The sequence below is a fragment of the Clarias gariepinus genome, chromosome 1, assembly GCF_024256425.1.
Source record: "Clarias gariepinus isolate MV-2021 ecotype Netherlands chromosome 1, CGAR_prim_01v2, whole genome shotgun sequence".
In the NCBI taxonomy this organism is placed as follows: Eukaryota; Metazoa; Chordata; class Actinopteri; order Siluriformes; family Clariidae; genus Clarias; species Clarias gariepinus.
In genome coordinates, this window is record NC_071100.1 from 18884285 (window position 1) to 18910522 (window position 26238).

At 38.7% G+C, this 26238-nt stretch overlaps 1 protein-coding gene and 1 long non-coding RNA gene across 2 annotated transcripts in view; both read right to left on the reverse strand.

Annotated features, from left to right (window-relative positions):
• Positions 1 to 26238, reverse strand: part of LOC128520578 (titin-like) — a 200846-nt gene that overhangs the window by 10528 nt on the left and 164080 nt on the right. The window contains exons 12-20 of the mRNA XM_053494878.1: positions 15156 to 15425; positions 11901 to 12170; positions 7781 to 8053; positions 3555 to 3821; positions 3068 to 3316; positions 2866 to 2973; positions 2678 to 2734; positions 2500 to 2538; positions 2334 to 2394 (exon numbers count right to left, since the gene is read on the reverse strand). Of these exons, the coding sequence (XP_053350853.1) occupies positions 2351 to 2394; positions 2500 to 2538; positions 2678 to 2734; positions 2866 to 2973; positions 3068 to 3316; positions 3555 to 3821; positions 7781 to 8053; positions 11901 to 12170; positions 15156 to 15425 (1577 nt within the window). The 3' untranslated portion in view covers positions 2334 to 2350. The remainder of the gene's footprint in view (positions 1 to 2333; positions 2395 to 2499; positions 2539 to 2677; positions 2735 to 2865; positions 2974 to 3067; positions 3317 to 3554; positions 3822 to 7780; positions 8054 to 11900; positions 12171 to 15155; positions 15426 to 26238) is intronic.
• On the reverse strand, positions 15869 to 22378 carry LOC128530142 (uncharacterized). The gene is made up of 3 exons (XR_008361115.1): positions 22349 to 22378; positions 17646 to 17678; positions 15869 to 16919 (listed from the first exon to the last, which is right to left on the reverse strand). It is a non-coding gene; the product is annotated as an uncharacterized LOC128530142 (long non-coding RNA).

Genomic DNA, 26238 nt, shown 5'->3' on the forward strand with positions numbered 1-26238 from the left:
TCGTCTTGAAAGAACGTGCAGGAGTGCTGCCTTCGCGTGCTCCGTTCTGCAACTTCGCCCACTGCCACCTATCATCAGCTGTGTCCCCACATGCCAGCATGGCACTTGCTTCTTCTTTCATTCCCTTTCTTTCCATCCTCCCTCCTTTAACCCTTTCCTTCCCCATTTTTCCTAATTAAATGACCCTTTTCCCGTAAGACCTCGCCTAGTGTCCGTGCTTCATGCTGCCATCGGTGCACATAGTGTCGACCCTGTTACAATATATATATAGTTCTGAGCTACTTTTCACCCTAATATGGCTGCTTTTTATTAATATAATATTTATAACCAGGTTACATCTAGTTTACTGCATAATAAAAAAAAAATCTTAAAATCGAGTGTTGGCTATCTTGTAGAGTCTAATAGACATTTTTATTTTTAATTTTATGTGGCCAAGAACCATCTACCTTTAGTAATTCAGTGTATTTAAACAACACAGATGAACAGACTTTTTACTTTAGTCTATCTTGTCTTAATAACTAGAATATTCTGTACTTAATAAGCTACTATAGTTATACTTACTTATACTTATCTATAACTACTTACTATAACTATATTAAACAAAACTCTTAACATGCAGGAACTTCCTATATTTAAAAATATAGGAAATGAATATACAAAAATCCTATATTTAGACATTTCAATTATTAGTTGATATAGTAAGAAAAAGGGAACACTTGGCCTCATTTTTGACACCAGCATTTCTCTGCTATTCCTGAAAATAACTTAGTCAGCAGGTGGTTTAGTGGTTTTACAGTGAAAAAAAATGCACATTTATCTATCTGTAACCAGCTTAGATAGTGTTCATTAAAGCGCTTTAAAAGAAAAATATATAAATCAATGTTTAGGAAATTTTGTTGAAAGGTCAAGAATATAATCAAGACTTTTATTTAACTTATTACAAAAGAATAATCAGTCCATAATAATGGCCCATCAGGCATTATTATGAAATGCAGTTTGAAGTACTCCACTCTATCATCTGCACTTTAGGCAGGCTTTAATTTATAATTAAAGTAAATTTAGAAAAAAAATGTTTTGTTTATCTGTTTGTTCATTCATTCATTTATTCATTTATATATGATGAAGTATTTTGTAATACTTTTTTTTTACTTGTTGTTTTGCTTTGGTTTGTTTTCCTCTGTGTACTCTACAGTGTAACCTTCATGGTGTTTTTGAAATAAATGTTAATTTCAGTTTGATAATATATTTTATATATCACAGGTTTCTCATGTCTTGCAGAAATTAATTACCATAAATGATTAAAAACAAAAGAAATTAAAACAATTAAAAACAACAACAACAAAAAACTAGTTTCTTACAGTATTTTTATAACGGTATTACCATTGTGTTTCTTTTCTCTTGTGCCAACTTGTAGGTGGATCATATTATTGGTTCCAGCTACAGAATCATTTAGAAGAGAATAAAATAGTCAGTAAAAAAGCTCTTGTAATGTGATGCTGCCAAATCACACTCATATCTCATATTTATCCACAAAAACGTATATGAACTGTACCTTTGGTCCTGATATCAATATTTTCGTAGACATTATCTCCATCTTTTGGAAATAAAAAAAAGACTTTAGAGGGAAAGGTTAACTAATGATTTTCACTGGGATTTGGCCAGTATGAGTTTGGTTATGAGTAGTGGCTTGTAAAAAAACAAGAAATCCTATATTTAGAACATTTAATTGTCAATTGTGTAATATAGTAAGAAAGAGGGAACCCTAGGCTCATTCTGACATCAGGAATTCTTTGCTATCCCTGAGAATAATTTAGATAGCAGTATGCACACTTTTCTATCACAACTGGACTAACCAGCTTGGATTGTGTTCATTAAAGTGTTTGAAAACAATGTTTAGGATTAAAACTTTCTCAAATTTGTTGAAAATTCAGGAAGATAATCATCAAGAATTTTATTTTACTGCTTATAAAAAAAAATATTTAGCAATTATTATGAAATGCAGTTTAAAGTACTCCACTGGCAGAGTAAACTGAGAAAACCTTATTTATTTGTTTGTTTACTTACTTGTTTGTTTATTTCTGAATTCATTCATTGATTTTAACATGATAATGAAAAACTATTTGATAAAAGTTCTTGTTTTTTTTTTCTTGTTGTTTTTATGTTTTAGTTTGGTTTGCCCTGTATATTGTAACCTTCATAGAGTTTTTAAGAAAATGTTAATTTAAGTTTGGCAATATACCACACTGTTTCTAATTTCAGGCATAAATTAATTTATACCAAAACCCAAAACAACTAAAACAAAATATTTAAACTTGTTTCCATAATATTCTTACCATTGTGTTCCTTTTCTCTAGGATGAATGTGTGAGTGAGTGGATCATATTATTGGCTCCAGCTGCAGAATCATTTAGAAAAGAATGAGAATTGGTACAAAAGGTCTTGTATTGTTAAGTTGCCAATCTTTCTCATATTTAGTGACAAAAATGTATATAGACTGTACCTTTCCTGATATCAAGATTTTCATAGACATTATCACCATCTTTTAAACATGAAAAAAAAAAACTTTTAAGAAAGAACTTTAACTTTAGTTAAGAAGTTAAGTTCATGGTTATTATATAGTTTTAAAATAATTTAAATAAACTTAAAATAATTTAGGTTTACAGTTATTGCTGACTGACCTTTAGGCTGACAGGTGTCCTGATTTACTGCAGACGAAGTCTGATATTCTACACCTTCTTAACAGAGAAAGGCAGTAATACAAGTTAAAACATTGCCAAATATAAGCATTTTATTTATATGTAATATAAAGAATAAATGTCTATTAGTGACATATTGTTGTATGGTCAGGGAGAGTTGATCATCACACCTTTTTTCTTCTTGTAGCACAGCAGGAGGATCAGTAAGATCATTAAGGTGGCAAGCATTAAGAGCAAACTCAGTCCTATAATTACACCAGAAAATCCAAAAGCTGAAACTAGGGAAAGAATAGAAACCACATATCCATTTAAACACTGCAATAGTGAAATTGTTACAAATCTAATTCAGGTAAGAAGGTGTGGTTTCCTCACCTCTGACTGAAACCCAGCTTTTCGGTGACTCTCCTCTATCTGGGTGTGTACAGTGGTAGAAACCTTCATCTGACTTTGAGACACTACTGATGGTCATCTCTCCTGTAGTCTGCTTCTGGAGAACTGAATCATCTTTATAGAAATCAGCACCAGAGTCTGAGATTGTCGTGTTGCGATATAAACAGCGTAATGTCAGAGGATTTCCCTCAGTTACAGGATGGACAGGACTCTCCAGGATCACATCACCATCTGTAGGAAAGAGAAAGACAACATGTACAACAAAGAATCATTCCTGTTACAGGAACAAAGAGTAAATATCAAATAAAAAGTTAATGACAAAAATAAATGCAGGTGAAAATACATTTTTTAAGTATTAGTTAAGAATTAAAACCTGAGCATCTGTTCAGTTTCAAACAGAGTTGTGAATATTCTGCGATTAAAACATTTTCCTTTTCCTTCAGCAGTAACACACTACATGAAGACTCACTGTGCACTGTGATGTTGAGAGAATTACTGCGTCCTCCAGATTCAGACTGACACCAGTAAACTCCAGTGTGTGATGTAGAGAGGGAGCTGATGTTACATGTAGATCCTGAAACTGATGAACAATTGTACAGTGCCTCACTGTGTGTGTATCCTCTCACTGTCCATCCAGTAGAGTCTCTCTGGTCCTCACAGCTCAGTGAGAGAGAGTCAGCAGTAAAGTGTTGAGTTCTGCTGGGACTGATGATCAGAGACACTGGAGGAGATTCATCTGTTAATAAATATATTAATGTTATTATATTTGCATTTATGGCAAAATTATATTATAATTTATTTAAGTTAAAAAATAAAGGAAAAAATTGTAGTAGATTAAATAGATTAAATAGAGTAAACTATACACAGGGCATATGAGATACGTGAAAGCTGATTGCTGGAGATTTTAATATTCATTTTGAGAATCCAGAAGACCTTCTGAGAACAGCATTTATGTCCATACTAGACTCAGTGGAAGTAAATCAGTGTGTAGTAGGACCCACTCATAAAGCAGGTCACACTTTGGACTTAATATTATCCTTCGGATTAGGTATAAGAAACATAATTACAATTCCACAGTCTGAAGTTATATCAGATCACTGTCTTGTCTCGATTAAAGTATCTCATAGTACTAATGTACGCACAGCACCGCGCTACCGCCTTAAACGTACATTCACATCAAATACCACACAGAGCTTTATCGATAATCTTCCAGAGTTATCAACTTTGATTGGATCGCCATTTGATTCCACAGAACTCGATCAAGCGACTGAATATCTAGAGTCAACACTTCGTTATAGCTTAGATAATGTAGCTCCAGTTAAAAGAAAAATGATTAGAGATAAGAAACTCGCTCCTTGGTATAACGATCACACACGCACTCTAAAACAAACCGCTCGGAAATTAGAACGCAAATGGCGTCAAACTAAATTGTTAGTTTTCCAAATAGCATGGAAGGAGAGCATCCTGAACTATAGAAGAGCTCTCAGTGCTGCTAGGTCAATGTATCTCTCCACTCTTATAAAAAATAACAAAAATAATCCTAGATTTTTATTTAATACCATAGCTAAATTAACTAAAAACAAGACCACTGCAGAAATCTCCACAACAACAACATACAGTAGTGAGGATTTCATAAACTTTTTCAATAACAAAATCATAAATATTAGGCAAAAAATTCAGGCTTTAAAACCAGACAATTTAAGTGATACAGAGGATAAATGAATCACATCACATCAGAACCTAGAAAACTTTACTCCCCTTAAAGCGGGTGAACTAATTTCACTCATCTCCTCTTCAAAATAGTCAACCTGTGAATTAGATCCTATACCGACACATTTTTTTTTCAAGCAGATAGTTCCAGCAATAACAGAACCCCTGTTAAAAGTAATTAACTGTTCACTGGGTATGTTCCTAAATCCCTTAAATTAGCAGTTATTAAACCACTAATCAAAAAACCTGACCTTGACCCCTGTCAGCTTTCCAATTACAGGCTGATATCAAACCTCCCCTTTATCTCTAAAATTCTGGAAAAGGTAGTATCACAGCAGCTATGTCATATCTACATAGGAATAGCATACATGAACTGTATCAGTCAGGATTTAGGCCTCATCACAGCACAGAGACAGCACTCGTTAAAGTAGTAAATGACCTCCTAGTGGCCTCTGATCAGGATTGTGTATAGTATTCGCCTTCACAGAAAATGTAGTAGGAATTAAGGGAACGGCCCTCTTATGGCTCAGATCCTATTTGACTGATCGTTATCAGTTTGTAGATTTAGATGGTGACCATTCCTCATGTTCTCAAGTTGAGTTTGGTGTTCCACAGGGTTCTGTTTTAGGCCCACTGCTTTTTTCCCTTTACATGCTCCCTCTAGGCAACATAATTCATAAACATGGTATTAGTTTTCATTGTTATGCTGATGACACACAAGTATACGTTTCAGCAAAACCAGATGAGAAAAACCAGCTTACTAAAGTTGAGCAATGTGTGCAGGACATGAGAGATTGGATGTTAATTAATTTCCCTCTGCTTAATCCTGATAAGACAGAAATTCTAGTCATAGGACCACAAGCAGCTAGAAGTAAGCTTTTTGATCACACTGTGATTTTAAATGGCCTTTCTGTTCCATCAAGTGCAACAGTAAAAGACCTCGGTGTGATTATAGATTCAAGCCTTTCATTTGAAGCACATGTAAATAATATTACCAGGATAGCATTCTTTCACCTCAGAAATATTGCCAAGATAAGAAATATATTGTCACCAAATGATGCAGAAAAACTAGTTCATGCTTTTATCACGTCTAGGTTGGATTATTGTAACGCCTTACTGTCTGGTTGTTCAACAAGGTGCTTAAACAAGCTTCAATTAGTCCAGAATGCAGCAGCAAGAGTCCACACTCGAACCAGAAGATAAGAGCACATCACCCCTATCTTATCCACATTGCATTGGCTTCCTGTGAAATTTCTCATCGATTTTAAAATACTACTCTTGACGTATAAAGCATTAAATGGTCTCGCGCTGCAGTATCTGAGCGAACTGCTAGTGTCTTACAATCTGCCACGCCTACTTCAATCAAAGGATGCAGGCTGCTTGTCAGTACCGCATATTATTAAAACTACAGCAGGGGGCAGAGCTTTTTCTTAGAAAGCCCCAAAGTTATGGAATAGTCTTCCAAATAGTGTTCGGGACTCAGACACAGTCTCAGTGTTTAAGTCCATGCTAAAAACCTATTTATTTAGCCAAGAATTTTTATAAGATTTGCCTTAGGTAAAGGAGCAGATCTGGGGGACTCATGGACGTAGAGTATTAGGTGAACTGGTATGTTTAGATGCTGTCTTCCCCTCTCTCATTGATCACTCAGGTTTGTTGACGGTGAGGTGATCAGGGAGCCCTCATGTCTGTGTTTCCTTCTGGCTCTCCCTTTTTAGGTATGCTGTCATAGTTAGTCCTGCCGGAGTCTCTGCTTGCACTCTGCACTAAATATACATTCACCTTATACATTGTTCGACTGTGACCATACCTAACTGTTATTTCCCCATCTCTTTTGCTCTCTCCTTTCCTGCTCTATCCTCTCTTTCTCTCCATCTCTCCTTGTTCCTCTACCTATCTCTCTGTCGAGCTATACAGTACATGTCGCTCCTGAGCTGCCAGTGATCCAGACCCCCTCTGCCCGCTGGACCCTCTGCCCCTGGACCTCTCTAACTCATCCTGGAGTCCTGCTTCTGGTTGGAGATCTCATCACATGGATGCCCCGTGTGGTCTGCCTGGGATGCGTGTGGTGACTGGGGTTGGTTCCAGTCTTCCATGAAGGTGGTCCTGTCCTCGACTGATGCAGACAGCTGTTCTCTGAGGACCTGTGACTTCAGTCGCTCAATAGTTCAGGACTGGAATTTCTCACAGTCTACCTGAGCCTCCAGGAACAAACTGGGCTTTAATCTTACACATCTCCTCTTATACTGAACTTCTAGTCTCGCATATTATTATGCACATCAATCCCTGCTATCTGTTTTCACCCAGATGAGGATGGGTTCCCTGTTGAGTCTGGTTCCTCTCAAGGTTTTTTCCTATTACCATCTCAGGGAGTTTTTCCTTGTCACTGTCGCCGTCGTCCTAGGCTTGCTCATCAGGGACAATCATATAATTTTGATTCATACACATTCACATTTCATACAAACTTAATTTCTTTGATTGTGTAAAGCTGCTTTGTGATGATGTAAATTGTTAAAAGCGCTATACCAATAAAATAAAATTGAAATTGAATTGAATAGATACGTATAAGCAATTATAGTAATTAAGTGAGTTAATTTTGCACCATTTTATCCAATGAGAACAATGATAGTCTAATCAGATAAAAGCTGCATTATGTAAACACGTTAGTCAGAACAGACCGACACACATCAATCAACTAATCAATCAATCAATCATTTTTATACATAGGATTAAAGCAAACATAAATGAGACTAAATTCTTGTAACCAATCGTATAGCAGAAGATGAATTTTTTTCAGTTCAGACAGGAGGCCTAAACTACAGTAACCTCAAATTTGGAGGAATTTTCTTTTCTTTACTCTTCATTCACTGATTCACATGATTCTGGGTATGATTATTTATTCTTTGTAATGTATGTATATATAATATAAGTTACTGTGTATTACTACAAAACAATATATTCTCTTCAGTGCAGTCTCTTACTTACCAGTAACATTTACCCAGAGTGCATCACTGTAGTGTGTGTAGTAGACTGGGTTTCCTCTTCCAGCTCTGCACCTGTACTGACCTTCATCAGAGACACTAACTGATCTGATAAAGTAGTGAAATGTTTCAGTCTCAGTCTCATTACTCTGTGTGTCTTTAATCCAGTAAAACTTCCACCCAGCAGGCTGCAGCTTCAGTGTACAATATAGAGTCACTGGATTTCCCGTCAGTGAAGCTCCTTTAAAGTCCAATGTGAGTTCAGGTTTCAGTTTTTCTGTTAGAAATGAGATGCACCGTTCAAGAGAAATGTAATTATTACATTACTGAACCAATCAGATCTACAGAATAACAAAAAATCTCACTCTGTGATAATCTTGGTCTTAGCTAAACAATAAAGCTTTATCTTTTTTTCTGTTATTAAAGTACTTTATCAGTGTAGTATAGTAAATTAAAACCAGAGACAATTCTTGGAGAAATTGTGAAGTACGGGGTAAATGTAGAAGCACACAGGATTTTTTGAGCAAAAACAACTCAATCCTAAGATCAGCTCCTAAGACATGAGTCTAAACCCAGTCTGTGTCTTTACTGAGGGTGTGTGAGTGGAGGGGGCATGGTTTAGCACAGTTGCCATGGTAACTTTAACTCTCCCCCTGCTTAGTGCATGCACACCCGCAGCCACATTCTGATGGATCTCCAGAAACATACCACCTAAAGCTTAGCTGTTTTAATTTTATGAGAGAGGAGGGTTAAATCTTGTTTCATGTTATTAAAAAGATGGTAACACACTCTCTCTTGAAAATGGAACAAATGCACAATATTTCCAGCAAACATTGTTGAATAGTTACTTCTTATGCCATGAAAAAAAAAAAAAAACATTTTTATGGCACTGTGCAAATGTTGGGCACCCTAAGAGTTAGAGAGTCTCAGATTCTTTTTTCAGACACTCAACAACCATGGATTCCTCTAAGTAGATGTAAGATGTAGTAAGATGAAGGTAAAATAGACCGCAATGTTGTCCACAATCAGCAAGGGCATGTCTGGAGAAAAAAAGGAGCAGCATTTCATGAAAAGAACACCTTGCCAACTATTAGTCATGGGGATGGATCTATCATGCTGCAGATAGTGGCACAGAAAACATTGCATGGGTGGAGGGAAGAATGAATTTCAGTAAATACAAGCAAATTCTGAAAGCAAACAACACACCTTCTGTAAAATGCTGAAGCTTAAAAGAGGATGGCTTCTACAACAGGACAATGATCCTAAACATACCTCAAAATCCACTATGGAATACCTCAAGAGACGCAAGCGGAAGGTTTTGGAATGGCCATCTCACTCCCCTGATTTAAACATCATTGGAAATTTGTGGGTAGATCTTAAAAGAGCTGTGCATGCAAGACGACCAAGGAATATTACAGAACTAGAAGACTTTTGCAAGAAAGAATGGGAAAAAATCCCAAGTACAAGAACTGAAAGACTTCTTGCTGGCTATAAAAAGCATTCGCAAGCTGTGATATCTGCCAAAGGAGGTGTTACTAAGTACTGATTATGTAGGGTGCCCAAACTTTTGCACAGTACCACAATAATTTTTTTTATTTTTGTTGAATTCATGACATAAAAAGTATGCATGAAACTATGCATCAATATTTGTTGAAAATATTGTTTATTTTTTCCATTTCCAAGAGAGACTGTGTTAACATCTTTTTCATAAAAAAATCACCAAAATCTGTTATTTATCAAGGGGTGCCCAAACTTTTGCATAATACTATGTATTGACCCCCTTTTGCCTTCAGAACTGCCTTAATTCTATGTGGCATTGATTCAACAAGGTGCTGAAAGCATTCTTTAGAAATGTTGGCCCATATTGATAGGATAGAATCTTGCAGTTGATGGAGATTTGTGGGATGCACATCCAGCGCGCAAAGCTCCCGTTCCACCACATTCCAAAGATGCTCTATTGGGTTGAGATCTAGTGACTGTGGGGGCCATTTTAGTACAGTGAACTCATTGTCATGTTCAAGAAACCAATTTGAAATGATTTAAGCTTTATGACAGAGTGCATTATCCTGCTGGAAGTAGCCATCAGAGGATGGGCACATGGTGGTCATAAAGGGGTGGACATGGTCAGAAACAATGCTCAGGTAGCCTGTGGCATTTAAACAATGCCCAATTGGCAATAAGGGCCTAAGGTGTGCCAAGAAAACATCCGCCACACCATTACACCACCACCACCAGCCTGCACAGTGATAACAAGGCATAATGGATCCATGTTCTCATTATATGTATATATATATATATATATATATATATATATATATATATATATATATATATACACTCAACAAAAATATAAACGCAACACCTTTGTTTCTGCTCCGATTTTTCATGAGATGGACTTAAAGATCTAAAATTCATTCCAGATACACAATAATACAATTTCTCTCAAACATTGTTTACAAATCAGTCTAAATGTGTGATAGTGAGCACTTCTGCTTTGCTGAGATAATCCATCCCACCTCACAGGTGTGCCACATCAAGATGCTGATCTGACATCATGAGTAGTGAAATTGGCATGCTGACAGCAGGAATGTCAACCAGATTTGTTGCTCATGCATTGAATGTTCATTTCTCCACCATAAGCCGTCTCCAAAGCGTTTCAGAGAATATGGCAGTACATCCAACCGGCCTCACAACCGCAGACCACGTGTAACCACACCAGCCCAGGACCTCCACATCCAGCAGGTTCACCTCCAAGATCGTCTGAGACCAGCCACTCAGACAGCTGCTGAAACAATTGGTTTGCATAACCAAACAATTTCTGCACAAACTGTCAGAAACCGTCTCAGGGAAGCTCAACTGCATGCTCGTCGTCCTCATCGGGGTCTTGACCTGACTCCAGCTCGTCGCCGTAACAGACTTAAGTGGGCAAATGCTCACATTCGATGGCGTCTGGCACGTTGGAGAGGTGTTCTCTTCACGGATGAATCTCGGTTTACATTGTTCAGGACAGATGGCAGACAGCGTGTGTGGCGTCGTGTGGGTGAGCGCTTTGCTGATGTCAATGTTGTGGATCGAGTGGCCCATGGTGGTGGTGGGGTTATGGTATGGGCAGGCATCTGTTATGGACGATGAACACAGGTACATTTTATTGATGGCATTTTGAATGCACAGAGATACCGTGATGAGATCCTAAGGCCCATTGTTGTGCCATACATTCATAAACATCACCTCATGTTTCAGCAAGATAATGCACGGCCCCATGTTGCAAGGATCTGTACACAGTTCTTGGAAGCTGAAAATGTCCCAGTTGTTGCATGGCCAGCATACTCACTGGACATGTCACCCGTTGAGCATGTGCTTGACCGGCGTATACGACAGCATGTACCAGTTCCCATTAATATCCAACAACTTCGCACAGCCATTGAAGAGGAGTGGACCAACATTCCACAGGCCACAATTGACAATCTGATAAACTCTATGCGAAGAAGATGTGCTGCACTGCATGAGGCAAATGGTGGTCACACAAAATCCGGACGGAGTCCCCAGACCCCCAATAAAGCAAAAAACTGCACATTCCAGGGTGGCCTTTTATTGTGGGCAGTATAAGGTACACCTGTGCACTATGATGTCAGATCAGCATCTTGATGTGGCACACCTGTGAGGTGGGATGGATTATCTCAGCAAAGCAGAAGTGCCCACTATCACACATTTAGACTGATTTGTGAACAATGTTTGAGAGAAATGGTAATATTGTGTATCTGGAATGAATTTTAGATCTTTAAGTCCATCTCATGAAAAATCAGAGCAGAAACAAAGGTGTTGCATTTATATTTTTGTTGAGTGTATATATATATATATATATATATATATATATATATATAATGATTTTTTTTTTACCCCAGATTCTTCCTGTTTAATTTACAGTGAGTTAATAACTGAGCCTTATAATAACTGTGTTTATGAGACAAGCTTTTTGTCAGGATTAGAATTGCTGTCATATTGTGTGTTCATCAGATGAACATATAAATCCACATTATGTGTGTTTAAAGAAAATTCATAAAAAATACAATTCTACATTTTTATTGTTAAAAGACCAGACATTATGTGAAATAAAACACACTCACCTGATACAGTCAGTGTAACAGCAGGACTGCTCTTTGTGTATTTTGGGTCTGATGATTTTGTTTCTTTACATGTATAATCACCTTTATTAGACTCTTTAACATCAGTGATTGTGTATGTTTTCTCTCCTGCAGCATCACTGAGTTCTTTATTATCCCTATACCAGTGGTACTGCCAGGATCCTCCAGTCTCTATCTTACATGTGAGAGTGACGTTTTCCCCAATAAACACACTCTCAGCTGGATGGACTTTCACTACAGGCTGCGGTCTTGCTAGAGAAAAATGGCAACAAACAAAGACACAATTACATACAATCATATACAAATGTTTGGCCACCCCTTGATAAACAACAGATTTTGGTGATTATTTAATTGAAAAGATGTTAACACAGTCTCTCTTGGAAATGAAAAAAAGTCCACAGTATTTTCAGGAAACATTGATCCATAGTTACTTTTTATGTCATGAATTGAAAAAAAAAAAAAAAAAAAAAAACATTATTATGGCACTGTGCAAAAGTTTGGGCATTCTACATACAGTAATCAATACTTAGTAACACCTCCTCTGGCAGATATCACAGCATGCAAAAAGTCTTTCAGTTCTTGTACTCCCTGATTTTCTCCCATTCTTCCTTGCAAAAGGCTTCTAGTTCTGTAATATTCTTTGGTCATCTTCCATGCACAGCTCTTTTAAGATCTACCCACAAATTTCCAACGATGTTTAAATCAGGGGAGTTGGAGGGCCATTTCAAAACCTTCCGCTTGCGTCTCTTGAGGTATTCCATAGTGGATTTTGAGGTATGTTTAGGATCATTGTCCTGTTGTAGAAGCCATCCTCTTTTGAGCTTCAGCATTTTACAGAAGGTGTGTTGTTTGCTTTCAGAATTTGCTTGTATTTACTAAAATTCATTTTTCCCTCCACCCATGCAATGTTTTCTGCCACTATCTGCAGCATGATAGATCCATCCCCACGCTTAATAGTTGGCAAGGTGTTCTTTGCATGAAATGCTGCTCCTTTTTTTCTCCAGACATGCCCTTGCTGATTGTGGATAACAATGCGGTCTATTTTACCTTCATCGGTCCACAGCATCAGTCAAAACACATCAGGCTACTGATGTTCTGTTGCATACTTCTGATGTTGGATTTTATGATGGGGACGCAAGTAAGGTTTTCTTCTGCTGAAGGTCCATGAAGGTCCATGAAGGTCTTGGGAACGGTGCACCACCACTTCTGAGTCTGCTAAAACTTCCTGGAGGTTTTTTGCAGTCAAGGGGGTTTTGATTTGTCTTTCTGACTAACATATGCGCAGTTCTCTCCAAGAGTTCTTTTGGTTTTTCTCACTGTGGAAACTGCAAGCTGACAACACTTTGCTATCTTCTTGTAGGCTTCTTCTGCATTGTGGGCATCAATAACTTTCAGAGTCTTACACAGCTGCTTGGAGGAACCCATGATTGTTGTGTGTCCGCAAGTGTGTGCACAAGGTTTGAAGAGTCAAAGTATTTGTAAAGCTTTGAAATTGGCATTTACTAATGGCAGCTGTTGCCATGCATCAGATCTAACAAGCTGATTAAGGTCTGAAACCTTGTAAAAAGAATCTGAGACTCTGGAACTCTTAGAGTGCCCAAACTTTTGTACAGTGCCATTATAATGTTTTTATTTTTATTTATTTATTTGTTCAATTTATGGCATAAGAAGTAAGTATGCATGTATGTTTACTGAAGAAATTGTGCATTTTTTTTTTCCATTTCCAATCCAGGGGTGCCTAAACTTTTGCATAATACGTCCTTATTATGTCCTTAAACACTTGATAATCTAATTAAATAATTATGTGTTGGCTGTCTCCTAATTTGAACCCTGTAGAAGTGTTGCTAGATGTATGGGAACAGTTTTAGCATATGATGTATTCAAATTTGAGTGACAAGTGACGCTGGTAACTAGCTAGATCTAAATAATCAAATAGGTCTAATAATCAATAAATAATAAAAGTGAGTTGTTGTGTTTTCTGGCTCAGAGAGGGACAAGTCACTGGTGTGTGAGTTACTGGTGTGTGAATCTGTTGATGTCAAATGATGAAGAAGCACCTTTAAAATGTACCTTTAAAACATTTTTCCCCTAGTCTAATTTACTACTATTTTTAAACCAACAGTAAGCAACTGTAACCAAGACAAAACTATTTCTTTCTCGGGTCAATAAAGTTTTTTATTCTTGAATATTGAATAAGCAGTAGTATATTATCTTCAAAACTAAACAAATGCTTGAACTGAAGTATAAAGGTCACTGCACTGTCACTGTGAATCTGCTTAAATTCAAGTTGTTTAATAAATCAGGTCTCAAATTCTGAACTGTGCTGCAAACATTAGTTATTATTAAAATAACTAATTTGCTATATCTATACTGTAAAAATCCAGTGAAACCTTAGAACAGCAGAAGAAATCTTTGGCATTAAAATCATTTTGATTATTAAAAAGAAGAAAACTTTCTCTTAAATGTCTTTTTTTAACAATTTTAATATAATCACTGAGGAAAATTGTGTTACATCAATCAAATTAAATTTTAATTTGTTAAAGAGCGAGATCTTGCAATACAAATAGCACATGCACATGTTGTCACGTGATCACAACTAAGCCAATGATTCTTCTCTCTCTCACGCTGCGGGATTGTGGGTAATCACCTCCCATACTTGGCCCCGCATCCGTGCACGCGTGTACTGTTTACTATAACATTGTGACCATTGTGACCGTGTGTGCAGGTAAAACATTTTTTAATTTGGCCTCCGTGAAGAAAATGGTTAAAAATGCTGCAGTGTGAGATGATTCTGTTTAACAGTAATGCAACGTCACATTAAAGGAGGCAAAAACAAGTGTCATTAGAGAGGTTCTTTGTTTAGGTCTCGCAAAAAGAAGACTCCAGTTTAGATAACAAAGAGCTGTGACTTCGTTAGTGTGTGTGTGCGTGCGTGTGTGTCAGAAAGTCATGTTACACAATAACATTTCCTCTCTCTCATCTTCCTCACAGCCACGATTCTTTTCAAAGGTAAAGTGCAGGTTAAATTATTTTTCTTTTTACTTCATATTTTATATTAATCATTTTTATATTAACATTTTTGGGATGTAGGTTATGCACATTTTCACAAAACAAATGCATTAGTTACTTTAAAATGAAAAAGTGAAAATCATATTCTTGCACAATAAAATCTAGAACAAAATCTAAAACTAGTGAAAACTTACAAATACAAGTAATAACATAAACTCACACACTCACCCAGTACAGAGAGTGTAACAGCATCACTGAAATCTGATAGTGGAGAGGCACTTCTTCTTCCTATGCAGGTGTATTTACCCCCGTCAGAGTCTGTCACTGAGCTAATGATGAATTCCTGTGTTGTGTCTCGTAGCTGTGTGTAATCATTCTTATACCAGCTATATGCCCAATCAGTGTCTCCTCCTGTCTGTACATCACACCTAAAAGTCACTCTCTCTCCCCAGAACACCTGTGTATCAGGCTTTATAATCACCACAGGTTTAGGAGACTCTGTGAGGAAAAAAAATACATCTTCAGTAAATACAGTAAATCTGCTCACATTTAAATGTTTAAGCTCACACAACATGCAGTAAGGATGAAGTAAATGTAGATCACAATTTTAAATACAGACTTAATGCGACCAGCTTCAGATCATATTTGCCCTCGTTGCCCATCCTATAGACGTTTGCATCGCCGGTGTCCCACTGCACTCTGATCCAGAGATCCGTCCTAAGCTCATCGATCACTCGGCCAAAACCTGGGGGAGGGCCGTCCTACAGTGCAGCCAAACACAGACAGATCATGTAAAACTTTATTCAAATACACAGCTTTTCTTTGCTTAGCATCATCACCTACCTGATTGTTCCACTTCCAGTCCTGTCCTCTCATCACTCTGGTGCCGATCTTCATCATGGCAGCAAGCTCAGGGCCGGACATGGGGAAATCTCCTGAAGCAATAATTAGATAAATAATAAATACTAAATAATGCAAAATAATCAATGTATTTTGCAGGATTTATTCATTACAACTTTGGAACATAAAATAATTTTAATTATTTTTTTATTTTTTATAACTTTCTCTGCATGCAGCTGGAGGACAAGAGCGTCTCAGTATTGTCACTGTCTCTGTGGAGAGAATACAGTATCAGAGACACACCTACTGTTTGACACAACTGAAGTGCTGTCACAGTCATTGTGTTTTTACAATCAATAACTGGACAATGCAACAGGTTGTGTCTTAACTGTATGCTCTTTTAATAAGATCTTTTATTGTGTGAAATCACTCACACACACACATGACTGTAGAGCACCTTTCCATAAGTTTAACTAAAATTTAAGGGGTTGGGTTTATGTCTGAATGTGCTTTATACCAATTGATTTGAAAATAATTGACCCTAGTAACTTTTAACCCAGAACAAGTCTGAACTGCATGAAGAACATTTACTGGTCGGCACTCACAGTGTTAGGACAAACTAACATAATATATTGAACCAACCATTCAGGAAAGGCCGGAATATCATTTTGTAATGTAACGAGTCATGAAGTTATATTTGTAACGTTTCTGTGTTTTCCTACTTTTTATTAATTTCAAGTGGAAATTGCGTCTTGTGTCTTTACAACCGTGGCCACAAAATGTTGTGAATGACACAAATATTAATAATTTATATTTTCAGTTTGCTATCTTAATTTTTATTATGGCAATTTGCAAACACAGTGCTCCAGAATGTTATGAAGTGTGATCAGATGAATTGCAATTAATTGCAAAGTTCCTCTTTGCCATGAAAATGCCATAAAAACTTAATCAGGAAAAAAAAAGAATAAATTTTAGCCCTGCCACAAAAGGACCAGCTGGCATCATGTCATTGATTCTCTTATTAACACAGGTGAGAGTGTTGACAAGGACAAGGCTGGAGATCACTCTGTCATGCATTGAGTTAGACAATAACAGCTTTAAAAGGAGGGTGGTGCTTGAAATCATTGTTATTCTTCTGTTAACCATGGTTACCTGCAAGGAAACAAATTCTAATTTTATTCATCACATACATAACCATACACAGTCTGATATATAGTGAAATGCTTACACATCTGTTTGTGAGCTAAAATTAAATAAGAGAGAAAAATGCCAATAGAAAATAATGTGAAACATAAAATCTACAATATGTAGTAATTCTGTTACAATAAAATAAAGTAGAAAATATAAATATATAAAAATGTTAAAAATATTAACTGTATAATTAAACTGGATAAAGTATATGGAATGTGCAATGTGTGCAATGTGCAAACACAGCAATATGGGTGGTCATGGAGTGTGAAATGAGATCACAAGCAGCAGTGGTAATGTCCATCTTTAAAGTGCAGAATTAATCCTTACTGTGTTTATATGTAAGTAGAACCAGAAATATGCAACATATGTGTCTTGTGCAAATGTGCAGTGTGGTTGGTATTGTGTTGGAATACACCACAATACCAACCTCACTTCACATTAGTTGCACATTGAACAGGTGTAAATCCTCAGAGAGGTCACCAAGGTTCGCCATCGCGCAAAGGGGGAGGTGTTACACTGTGCTAATCAAAACAACCAGCTGAACTAAATACCAAGTAAAGTTAAATGTTCAAACTCAAATCTAGAAAACATGGCTTATTACATGTGATTTTACTAGCTTGAGACATTTGTCTCGTCAGACTGAGTTAAGGCTAAAAAAAAAAAAAAAAGATAAAAATGAAGAATCACCTGTTACTATGGAGCAAAGGAGTTTCATCTGCACTGAAAGTAGGGAGAAAAACAGATGTGAACAGATGTGATGTGAGAGAAACTTAAGAACGCTTAGAGAGGTTTGCTGTTGTAAGAAAATAACAGGATGGTGTAATGTGGCCCAAGTGCAGTGGTTTTATTATGACCATGTGAAAGTTGAATATTTACCGATAACTGCACATCCTGAAGTGTTTCATTTATTTTATATCACAACATGAGACATAAGTAATTCCATTTTTTTGTTTATAAAAAAAAGGTTAGATTGACACTAACATTATAGCAACTACATTTACTCTTTTTACCCCTACATAACAGCATCTATTTTACACTTGAAGTGACAGAAATATATAGAGGCAAGTGTTATCATGTTACTGAGAAACTGAACTTTGTCTTACTCTATATTCCTGCTCAAACAGCACCTGCTCTGATCTGATGTTGTGTTGTGTCTTTGTAAAAATAAATATATTACATGAAAGACTTTGAATATCTACAAGAGCACCATTCTTAACTTTGCAGGTGTTACAGTATAGAACATATAAACTAAACTTCAATGTTTTAGACATGTGTGAGACACCAGAATGCATAATTTCTTGCGTAGAACCTAATCACATCACAAAATAGCAGAACACACAGTTTACTCTAAATTCAGCCACTTGAACTGAGGACAACTAAAATAATCACACAGACATTGTCAGGACTTTTAGCCTCTTCATTAGAAACTTAATTCACTACCAATCACTCTTCTTTTTCTTCTTTGTCTTTCAGCTGTTCCCTTTCAGGGGTCTCTACAGCGAATAATTTGCCTCCATCTAACCCTATCTTCTGCATCCTCTTCTCTCACACCAACTAACTTCAGGTCCTCTCTCACTGCATCCATAAATCTCCTCTTTGGTCTTCCTCTAGACCTCCTGCCTGGCAGTTCCAACCTCAGCATCCTTCTACCGATATATTCACAATCTCTCCTCTGAACATGTCCAAACCACCTCAATCTGGCCTCTCTGACGTTATCTCCAACACATCCAACGTGGGTTGTCCCTCTGATAAACTCATTCTTAATCCTATCCATCCTTGTCACTCCCAAAGAGAAACTTAACATCTACAGCTCTGCTACCTCTACCTCAATCACTGGTGTGTGTTAATCACCACCAATCACTGTAATGAAGACACACAGAGAACATTTACTCACAGAGCATCACACACAGCTCCATCCTGTCACACTGATAACTGACTGAATGTTCAGGCTCTGTGCTAAAGCCTCATCACTTCTTGTGTTTTTAACCACTGATCACGCTTGGGGGAAGAAGGACATAAATGCTTTGGACCATTAATAGTCTTTATTAAATACAACCATCAACTCAATCTGTACTCAATGTACAGTGGAAATTTCAAATTCAGAGAGAGCTGTTTTCCACACATCAAGCTAAAAAGTATTTTTGTTGCTGACACTAATACCTACAATTGTTCAGCATATAAGCAGTTAGAAACAACTTTGAGTGATGTTATGTTTTTAAGTGAAAAGTGTAAATGGCTTGAAATGAGATGGATAAAGTACAAACTTTAAAAAAAGGGCAATATATTTTTTCATTTATGGATGTTTTGATGGTCTATATGTTGCTGTTGGTGTGTTATCTGTGTGTTTATGATGAGACAGGACTCAAAAAAATAAATGTAGTATGTCTTTTGTTTTGCACAAAACCAATAACAACTAATCTTCATCTTTAATACCGAGCAAACACTGTGAGGTTTCAAAGAAGGTGAAGAAAAATCAAAAGGCTAAAACTATATGTCGTTGACATGAGTATGTTAATCAAACTAATTATATGTACTATATCATCAGTATCTCAAGAGAAGCAACAAGCAACAGTGGAAGGGTAGGCTCTTGAGTCTAAAATGTTTTTAGAAAAGTAAGTTGATTTATAGAGCTGACAGAAAGAGAAACTATAATCCAGAAAGTAAGAGAACAACAGGACATTTTGTACTAGGGTGAATGGGGAAGCTGTGTGCACAGAAATAAAGATTAAAAATTTAAATTTACCTGTATGGTACAAATATGACAGTCTTAACAACCACTATTATGACTAACAATACTAATATTGATGAAGTAATAATGCTATTAACCATAAAAATAACCGTATTCTAGTGGATATAATTACATATGTAAGAACATAGGAAAACACTTTTGAGACTTAATGCTGACAAAAAGAGGAACTGTAATCAAACACAATGTAATTGCTGCAGAAATAAAATGACTATATTAAGAATAGATGCCACCAGCAAAAATTCTCTCTCTAAGTCTAATGGAAAATGCTTAACTTTCCCTTAAGCAGCAGTTAAGTCAAGCACAGTTAATCAAACTAATTTCCTCTTCATGTACATATTGGGTGTATACATTTTAGAACAAAATCAGGAATCAAAATTATCTGTTATCATAATCACAGGTGATTGTGATTTTTACTGATGTGAAAAATACTCATGTCTCAAGGTCTGCAACAGATCTCTTAACAAGATTTGGCCCAGCTTGTTTTTGCACAACGGAACAAATATGGTACAGATCTGTCCTGCACATCAGACCTGTGCCAAGTCAACCTTTAATTTTATTACATTTGTCCCAAATCAGGTACAGTAGCAAAACTACTCTGGGCCAGATATGTAGCTTGTTTTATCATCCAAATATGTAAAATGCTATCCTTAGGTCTTTATCTTGTCTATATTATGTGTATAAGCTAAAAATAATACAAAAGAAGATCCCTTCATACATATAATGAAATATTTCTTTCCCTTGACAAGTTTATAGATGAAGGGTATAAAGGACAAAAAGAGATTTCAAAAGAAAAAAAAAAACACAGACTGAACTAATAAATCCACTGCCTGGCCAAAAAGGATAATTAAAATTACATAAACTGAGGTAAAACTGTACATCATATTAAAACCTTTTAAAGAAGGCCATTTGTCGAGGAAATTTGGCTCAGAGCCCACCACAGTCATTCCTGTTAACATTTAGCAAGTGAAACACTGTTCCTTTAAAATCGATGGATAATTTGTCTCCAGCTTAAAAAAGAAGCATCTGAAACTAGAGTTCCTGGGAGGCCAGTGTGGCGTAATGCAGGCACCACTTGTTAGTGAAACTCATCTCATCACATTTGCTAGTGAGCATAAAGATTGGACTTGTTCAGGTCTATAGGCTTATGTGGCCAAAAATAAACATATGTACAATTTTTATTTATTTACTTATTTATTATTTAATTTAATTATTTTCTTTTATTGACCGACCACATCATTACAGGTGTTCATGAGAATAGTAAACAAAAGTCAATATGAACTCATCTCACCGACTTTTTCATACAGCATTCGATCATAAAATGGTCAGATTTTTAAAAGATATTGGCTAAGAATATATGTAATACTTCTCTAATTATCTGTCAAAAAATGTGTCCCCAAATTCTTCAGTTGTTCACCATAACTATTTCCATATTTTGATCTTAATTCAATACCATTAATTATGACTAATCACATGAAGAACAAGCAGGAAAGATCATGTTTTACGTTTAAATTCTTGCGAAATAGCAACAACTTGTATGGTTTTGGCTGCTGTCTGCAAATCTGACTCTGTCACACCAAAGAAGTGAAAAGGCTCCATTTTTTTTAAAGATTTGACAAAAAAAAAAAAAAAATCCTAAACCATTAAAAAAGGAATCTTAGTACAGAGCCATAATCAGACACCTGCTTCATTTCTGAAACACTGTTAAACAGAAATGGAAATGGCTTGGAATGAGGTCGGGACTGTACAGTGGATTTGGCAATAACTCCCAGCCAAGTTCCTGTAATATGCAAGTGGTGTTGGTGAATGTAGAGTTCCCAAAGACAGATGTTTCTCTTCTGAAAGTGAGACAAGTTACCTGTCAATTTTCAATAAACAGCATTCTGACTGTTCACGGGAATGACTGCAGTGGGCTGTGAGTCACCTTTCCTAAAATCGTCATTTACAGATGTACAACCTTCTTTAGAAGGTTTTTTTTTTTTGTTTGACAATTTTTACCTTAGTTTATGTCATTTTAAAATAGCTTTAGTTGTTTCCTGTCCTTGACAGGCCTGTAATTTGATTTTTTTTTGCCAGACAGTAGACTAATTAGTTCAGTCTATATTTCCCTTTTTGCTATTTTGTTATTTTTGTCCTCTTAAAATCTTCTTGTGCCCTTTATAACCTTTATGTTTAAACTTGTCAAGTTGTGCAGGGCAAATCTGTGCTATATTTGGTTTAATGTGCAAAAATAAGGCAGGCCAAATCCTGTTATCTGCAAACATGCAGAGGCAAATGTATGTTTTCATGCAGCATCTGCTCTGATTTGTTGTTAAAAATTTCTCTATGAATATAAATGACTCTTGTTTAGTAACTCAGTCACTTGATTTCCTGCCTGCTTTTTATAGTCTCCTGTCAAACACAATTCAATTAAATTTATTTAACAATTGACATTGTCGCAAAGCAGCTTTACACAATCAAAGGAATTATTTTAACTAAAAAAAAAAATGTGTGGAATTCACACATGACAAGAAAAAAAAAGAAAAAAAAATGCACAATTCACTCTATATTCAGCATCTTAAAAAAAACTAATTCTTAGCCTGTTAATTGGAAACTTAATCCATGACCCATCACTGTAATGAAGACAGAGATAACTTTTACTCACATAGTATCACATACAGTGGACGGAGCTCCATCATGTCTTACTGATGACTGACTGAATGAGAAGTGTCCATATCAAAACCTCAACACTTCCTGTGTTCTTAAACTCTGATGACACTGTGGGGGTGGGGAAAGAGAGAGTGAATTGATGCACATACATAAGACTGTTATTAACAAAGAACATATCTGATAACACTGTCTATTGTTTATTTTATAACTTCTTCTAAGTTGTCTCAAATTGCCTCTGTGTTGTTTGAATAATGCTAACTAGCTTCTAACACAAGGCTGAATCCCAAATCACTCTGTAACCTTTAATGGGCACTACTTGGGGTGTGGAACAAGGCATTGCACACCCTCCATTTAACACTAATTGGGATTTACACTAATAACAGCAACTTAACAACATGTCAGCAGTCAGGAAAGGCTTGTTGTGATGTTCTTTTAGATCATCAGTTTTACTGTCAGAGTTGTTAGCTAAAGGCCTGGAATGAAACATAAATTACAAACTTTTTCTAAGGGCGTGGCGGGGGTGTTTATGGATGTTCTGATGGCCTGAATGCTGTTGTTGTTATGTGGTATGGGTTCGAGAGCCAGACCATGGGATGTAATAATATTTATAAAAGCCCTTACGCAGGGCTTCTGAGGTAGTCAGTGAAATAGGACTTTGTGAGAGTGAGATTATTGGAACTTGGAATTGGAAAAAAAAAACTAAAAACACACTCAGTCTCTCTGTTACGGGGTGTTGTATGGAGAGCCACACCACGAGATGTTTTAATCATAAGAGCAGGTCTTTAGAGGTGGTCAATGAAAGGTGGAGGAGGTGAGAGTGCTTATGATAGGCACAAGAAGACCTTCCCATTTGGAGATGGCATGGGATTATTAATTAGAAACCTAAGAGAAAATAAAGAAAACTGATAACAAAATAAACAGAGCTCCGCCGTCTACGCGAGAATAAACGGGGCTCTGGAAACTAAAACAAAAAACCAATATCCTCTCGAGGCGTTTGCCCTTACCGAGGATTTATAGAGAGAGAGAGAGAGGAGAGTTTGTGCTTTGTGCACAGACTTGGGCTTTGTCTTGTCTTTATCTTGGCCCTGATAACTTTACCGGTACTACCTAATGATCACACGAAGTGCGGAGGTATCAGAACCCTTTATATAAACAAAAGAATTATGTGTTATCTTGTGCCTTATAAGTTTAACTTGAACTAAGACGCGCTGAACAATTTGCTGTATTGTTACAGTTGTCTGTGTGCGTTATGTCTGCTTTTGATGAGACACGAAGTATGTTAAGTAAGTAAATTCAGCATGTTCTTTGTAAAGGGCAAACCCAATAATCTTCATCATAATTCCAAGCAAAGTCTATGTAATCTCAACTAAGTTGAGGAAACATCAGGGTATAAATATTGTAGCGTTTTTACCGCTACGAAGAATGCTGGAGAGACAAGTGAGCTTCCTGGCTGCCCAATGCAAATGGCTGGGAGTACTTTATTGAGGAACCGCACATTCCACAGTCACTAAACAGACATCTACCCACACACACACACAACCTGGCCGAAGTCACTACCCCAAACACCTTTCCCCAACACGGTGAACACATCATAACCCCTCCCGCAAAGCATGATGGTCATCTGTCAAACCCCACCCACGCCACACTGCCCCCACCCGAGCTGTGACCGTCCCCGGTCACCATGGCGAACTCAGTCCTGGAGGCGTGACGGTGGCCGGCGCTGGCGTTGTGAACGCCGGAGTCCTTCTGCTGGGGAAGGAGGGGTGCAGCCCCCCTCCCGAGGCGGACCGGCCTCCACAGAGTCCAATGTTTCACTGGCGTTGGGCCGATAGGGAGCGAGACGGTCTCGGTGGAGCACGACCACTCGCGACCGCCCTGTCAACCGCACCCGGTAGACTACATCGGAGAGCTGGGCAATGACCGTGCAGGGGCCCACCCAGTGAGACATGAGCTTAGGCGAGAGCCCCCTTTTCCTTCCAGGGGAATACACCCACACCTGCTCCCCAGCAGCAAGGTCTCGCCCCTGGCTGCGAGTGTCATACACGCGGCGCTGTTTAACACCGGCGTCCGCCAAGTGTCTACGTGCCAACTCGTGGACACGGAACAGTTTGTCTTTCAGTGCAATAAAATAATCCAACCCCGGCTTCGTGGGTAAATCCACTTGTGGGGGGGGCCCGAACACAAGGTCCACGGGCGTGCGCAACTCGCGACCGAACATTAACGCAGCTGGCGTCAGCTGTGAGGACTCCTGCACTGCTGTGCGATAAGCCCAAAGCACGAGAGGCAAATGTTCGTCCCAATCCTTTTGACGGTCACTGGTAAGCACGGCGAGTTGGGTGGTGAGCGTGCGATTGAAGCGTTCCACGAGGCCGTCACTCTGCGGATGAAGGGGCGTGGTGCGGGTCTTTTTCACCCCGAGGCGCTCGCACACCGCCGCAAACACCTCCGCCTCGAAGTTACGCCCCTGATCGCTGTGCAACTGCTCCGGGGCGCCGAATCGGCAGAACACCTCATCCACCAGCACTCGAGCCGTGGTGGAAGCGCTCTGGTCAGGGACAGCAAACGCCTCCGGCCACTTGGTGAAATAATCCATGGCCACCAGCACATACCGGTTCCCGCGATCGGAGATAGGAAACGGCCCAAGAATGTCCACGCCCATACGCTCCATAGGTGCCCCCACCCGAAAGTCTTGCAGGGGTGCCCGCGAGCGCTGGGTAGGTCCCTTCTTTGCCGTGCAGATGTCGCATCTGTGCACAAAGAGTTCACTATCCGTGTGGCAGCCCGGCCAGTAGAAGCGAGCGCGCAACCGCCGCAGCGTTTTAGTGACTCCGAAGTGTCCCGCACCCGCATGTCCGTGTACCATTCCCAACACTCGTGACCGCAGATTCCGCGGCACCAGCAGCTGAAAAGATTCGCCAGCGCCGCACGGTCGTTCCCAGTGACGGTAGAGTAAACCTCCCCGCAACACTAGTCGGTTGAACTGCGAGTGGAGAGCTTTTTCCTCGGGCCCCAGGTGAGCAACCGCGGCATAATCCGGTCTCTGGCCCGCGTTAACCCACCCCAGCACCCGCTGCAGCGCCGGATCCTTCTCCTGCTCGGCAGTTAGCTGATCACAGTCCATCTGGAGCACAGGCGAAACGGCTACAGGCGATGGTTTACGTGACGCGATAACTCGGCTGCACACCGGATTGGACGGCTGATTACCGATGGGGGCTCCGGAGGACTGCGCAGGGAGAACATTCGGCTTCACGGAGGTCAGAGAGTGTTCGATGTCGCGATCACCCACGCGCTCCTCCACCCGCTCGCAGTGCCGACAACGCTCTTTGCTGCACGGCCGGCGGGATAAAGCGTCCGCGTTGGCATGCAGTTTTCCCGCTCGGTGCTGAACGGTAAAATGGTAGTCCTGCAACCGCTCGAGCCATCGCGCTAACTGCCCCTCGGGCTCTTTAAAACTAAGCAGCCACATCAGCGAAGCGTGATCGGTCCGCAGCAGGAAGGATTGCCCATATAAATACGGCCTAAACTGTTTAAGTGCCGTGACGACCGCTAGCAGCTCGCGCCGGGTGACGCAGTAGTTCCTCTCCGGTCCTGACAACGCGCGGCTGAAGTAAGCTATAGCATGCTCTTTACCCTCGGAAACCTGAGACAGGACGGCCCCCAGCCCTACATCGCTTGCGTCCGTGTCGAGGATAAACATACGAGATGTATCAGGATATCCGAGAACGGGCGACGTGACCAAAGCTCTCCGTAACCGAGTAAAAGCACGCGCGTGCACCCTGTCCCAGCGAAACGGCTGATTCTTTCTTGTGAGCCCGTGCAGCGGACTGGCGATCGTGGCAAAATCCTTCACAAACCGGCGATAGTAAGAGGCTAACCCGAGGAAGG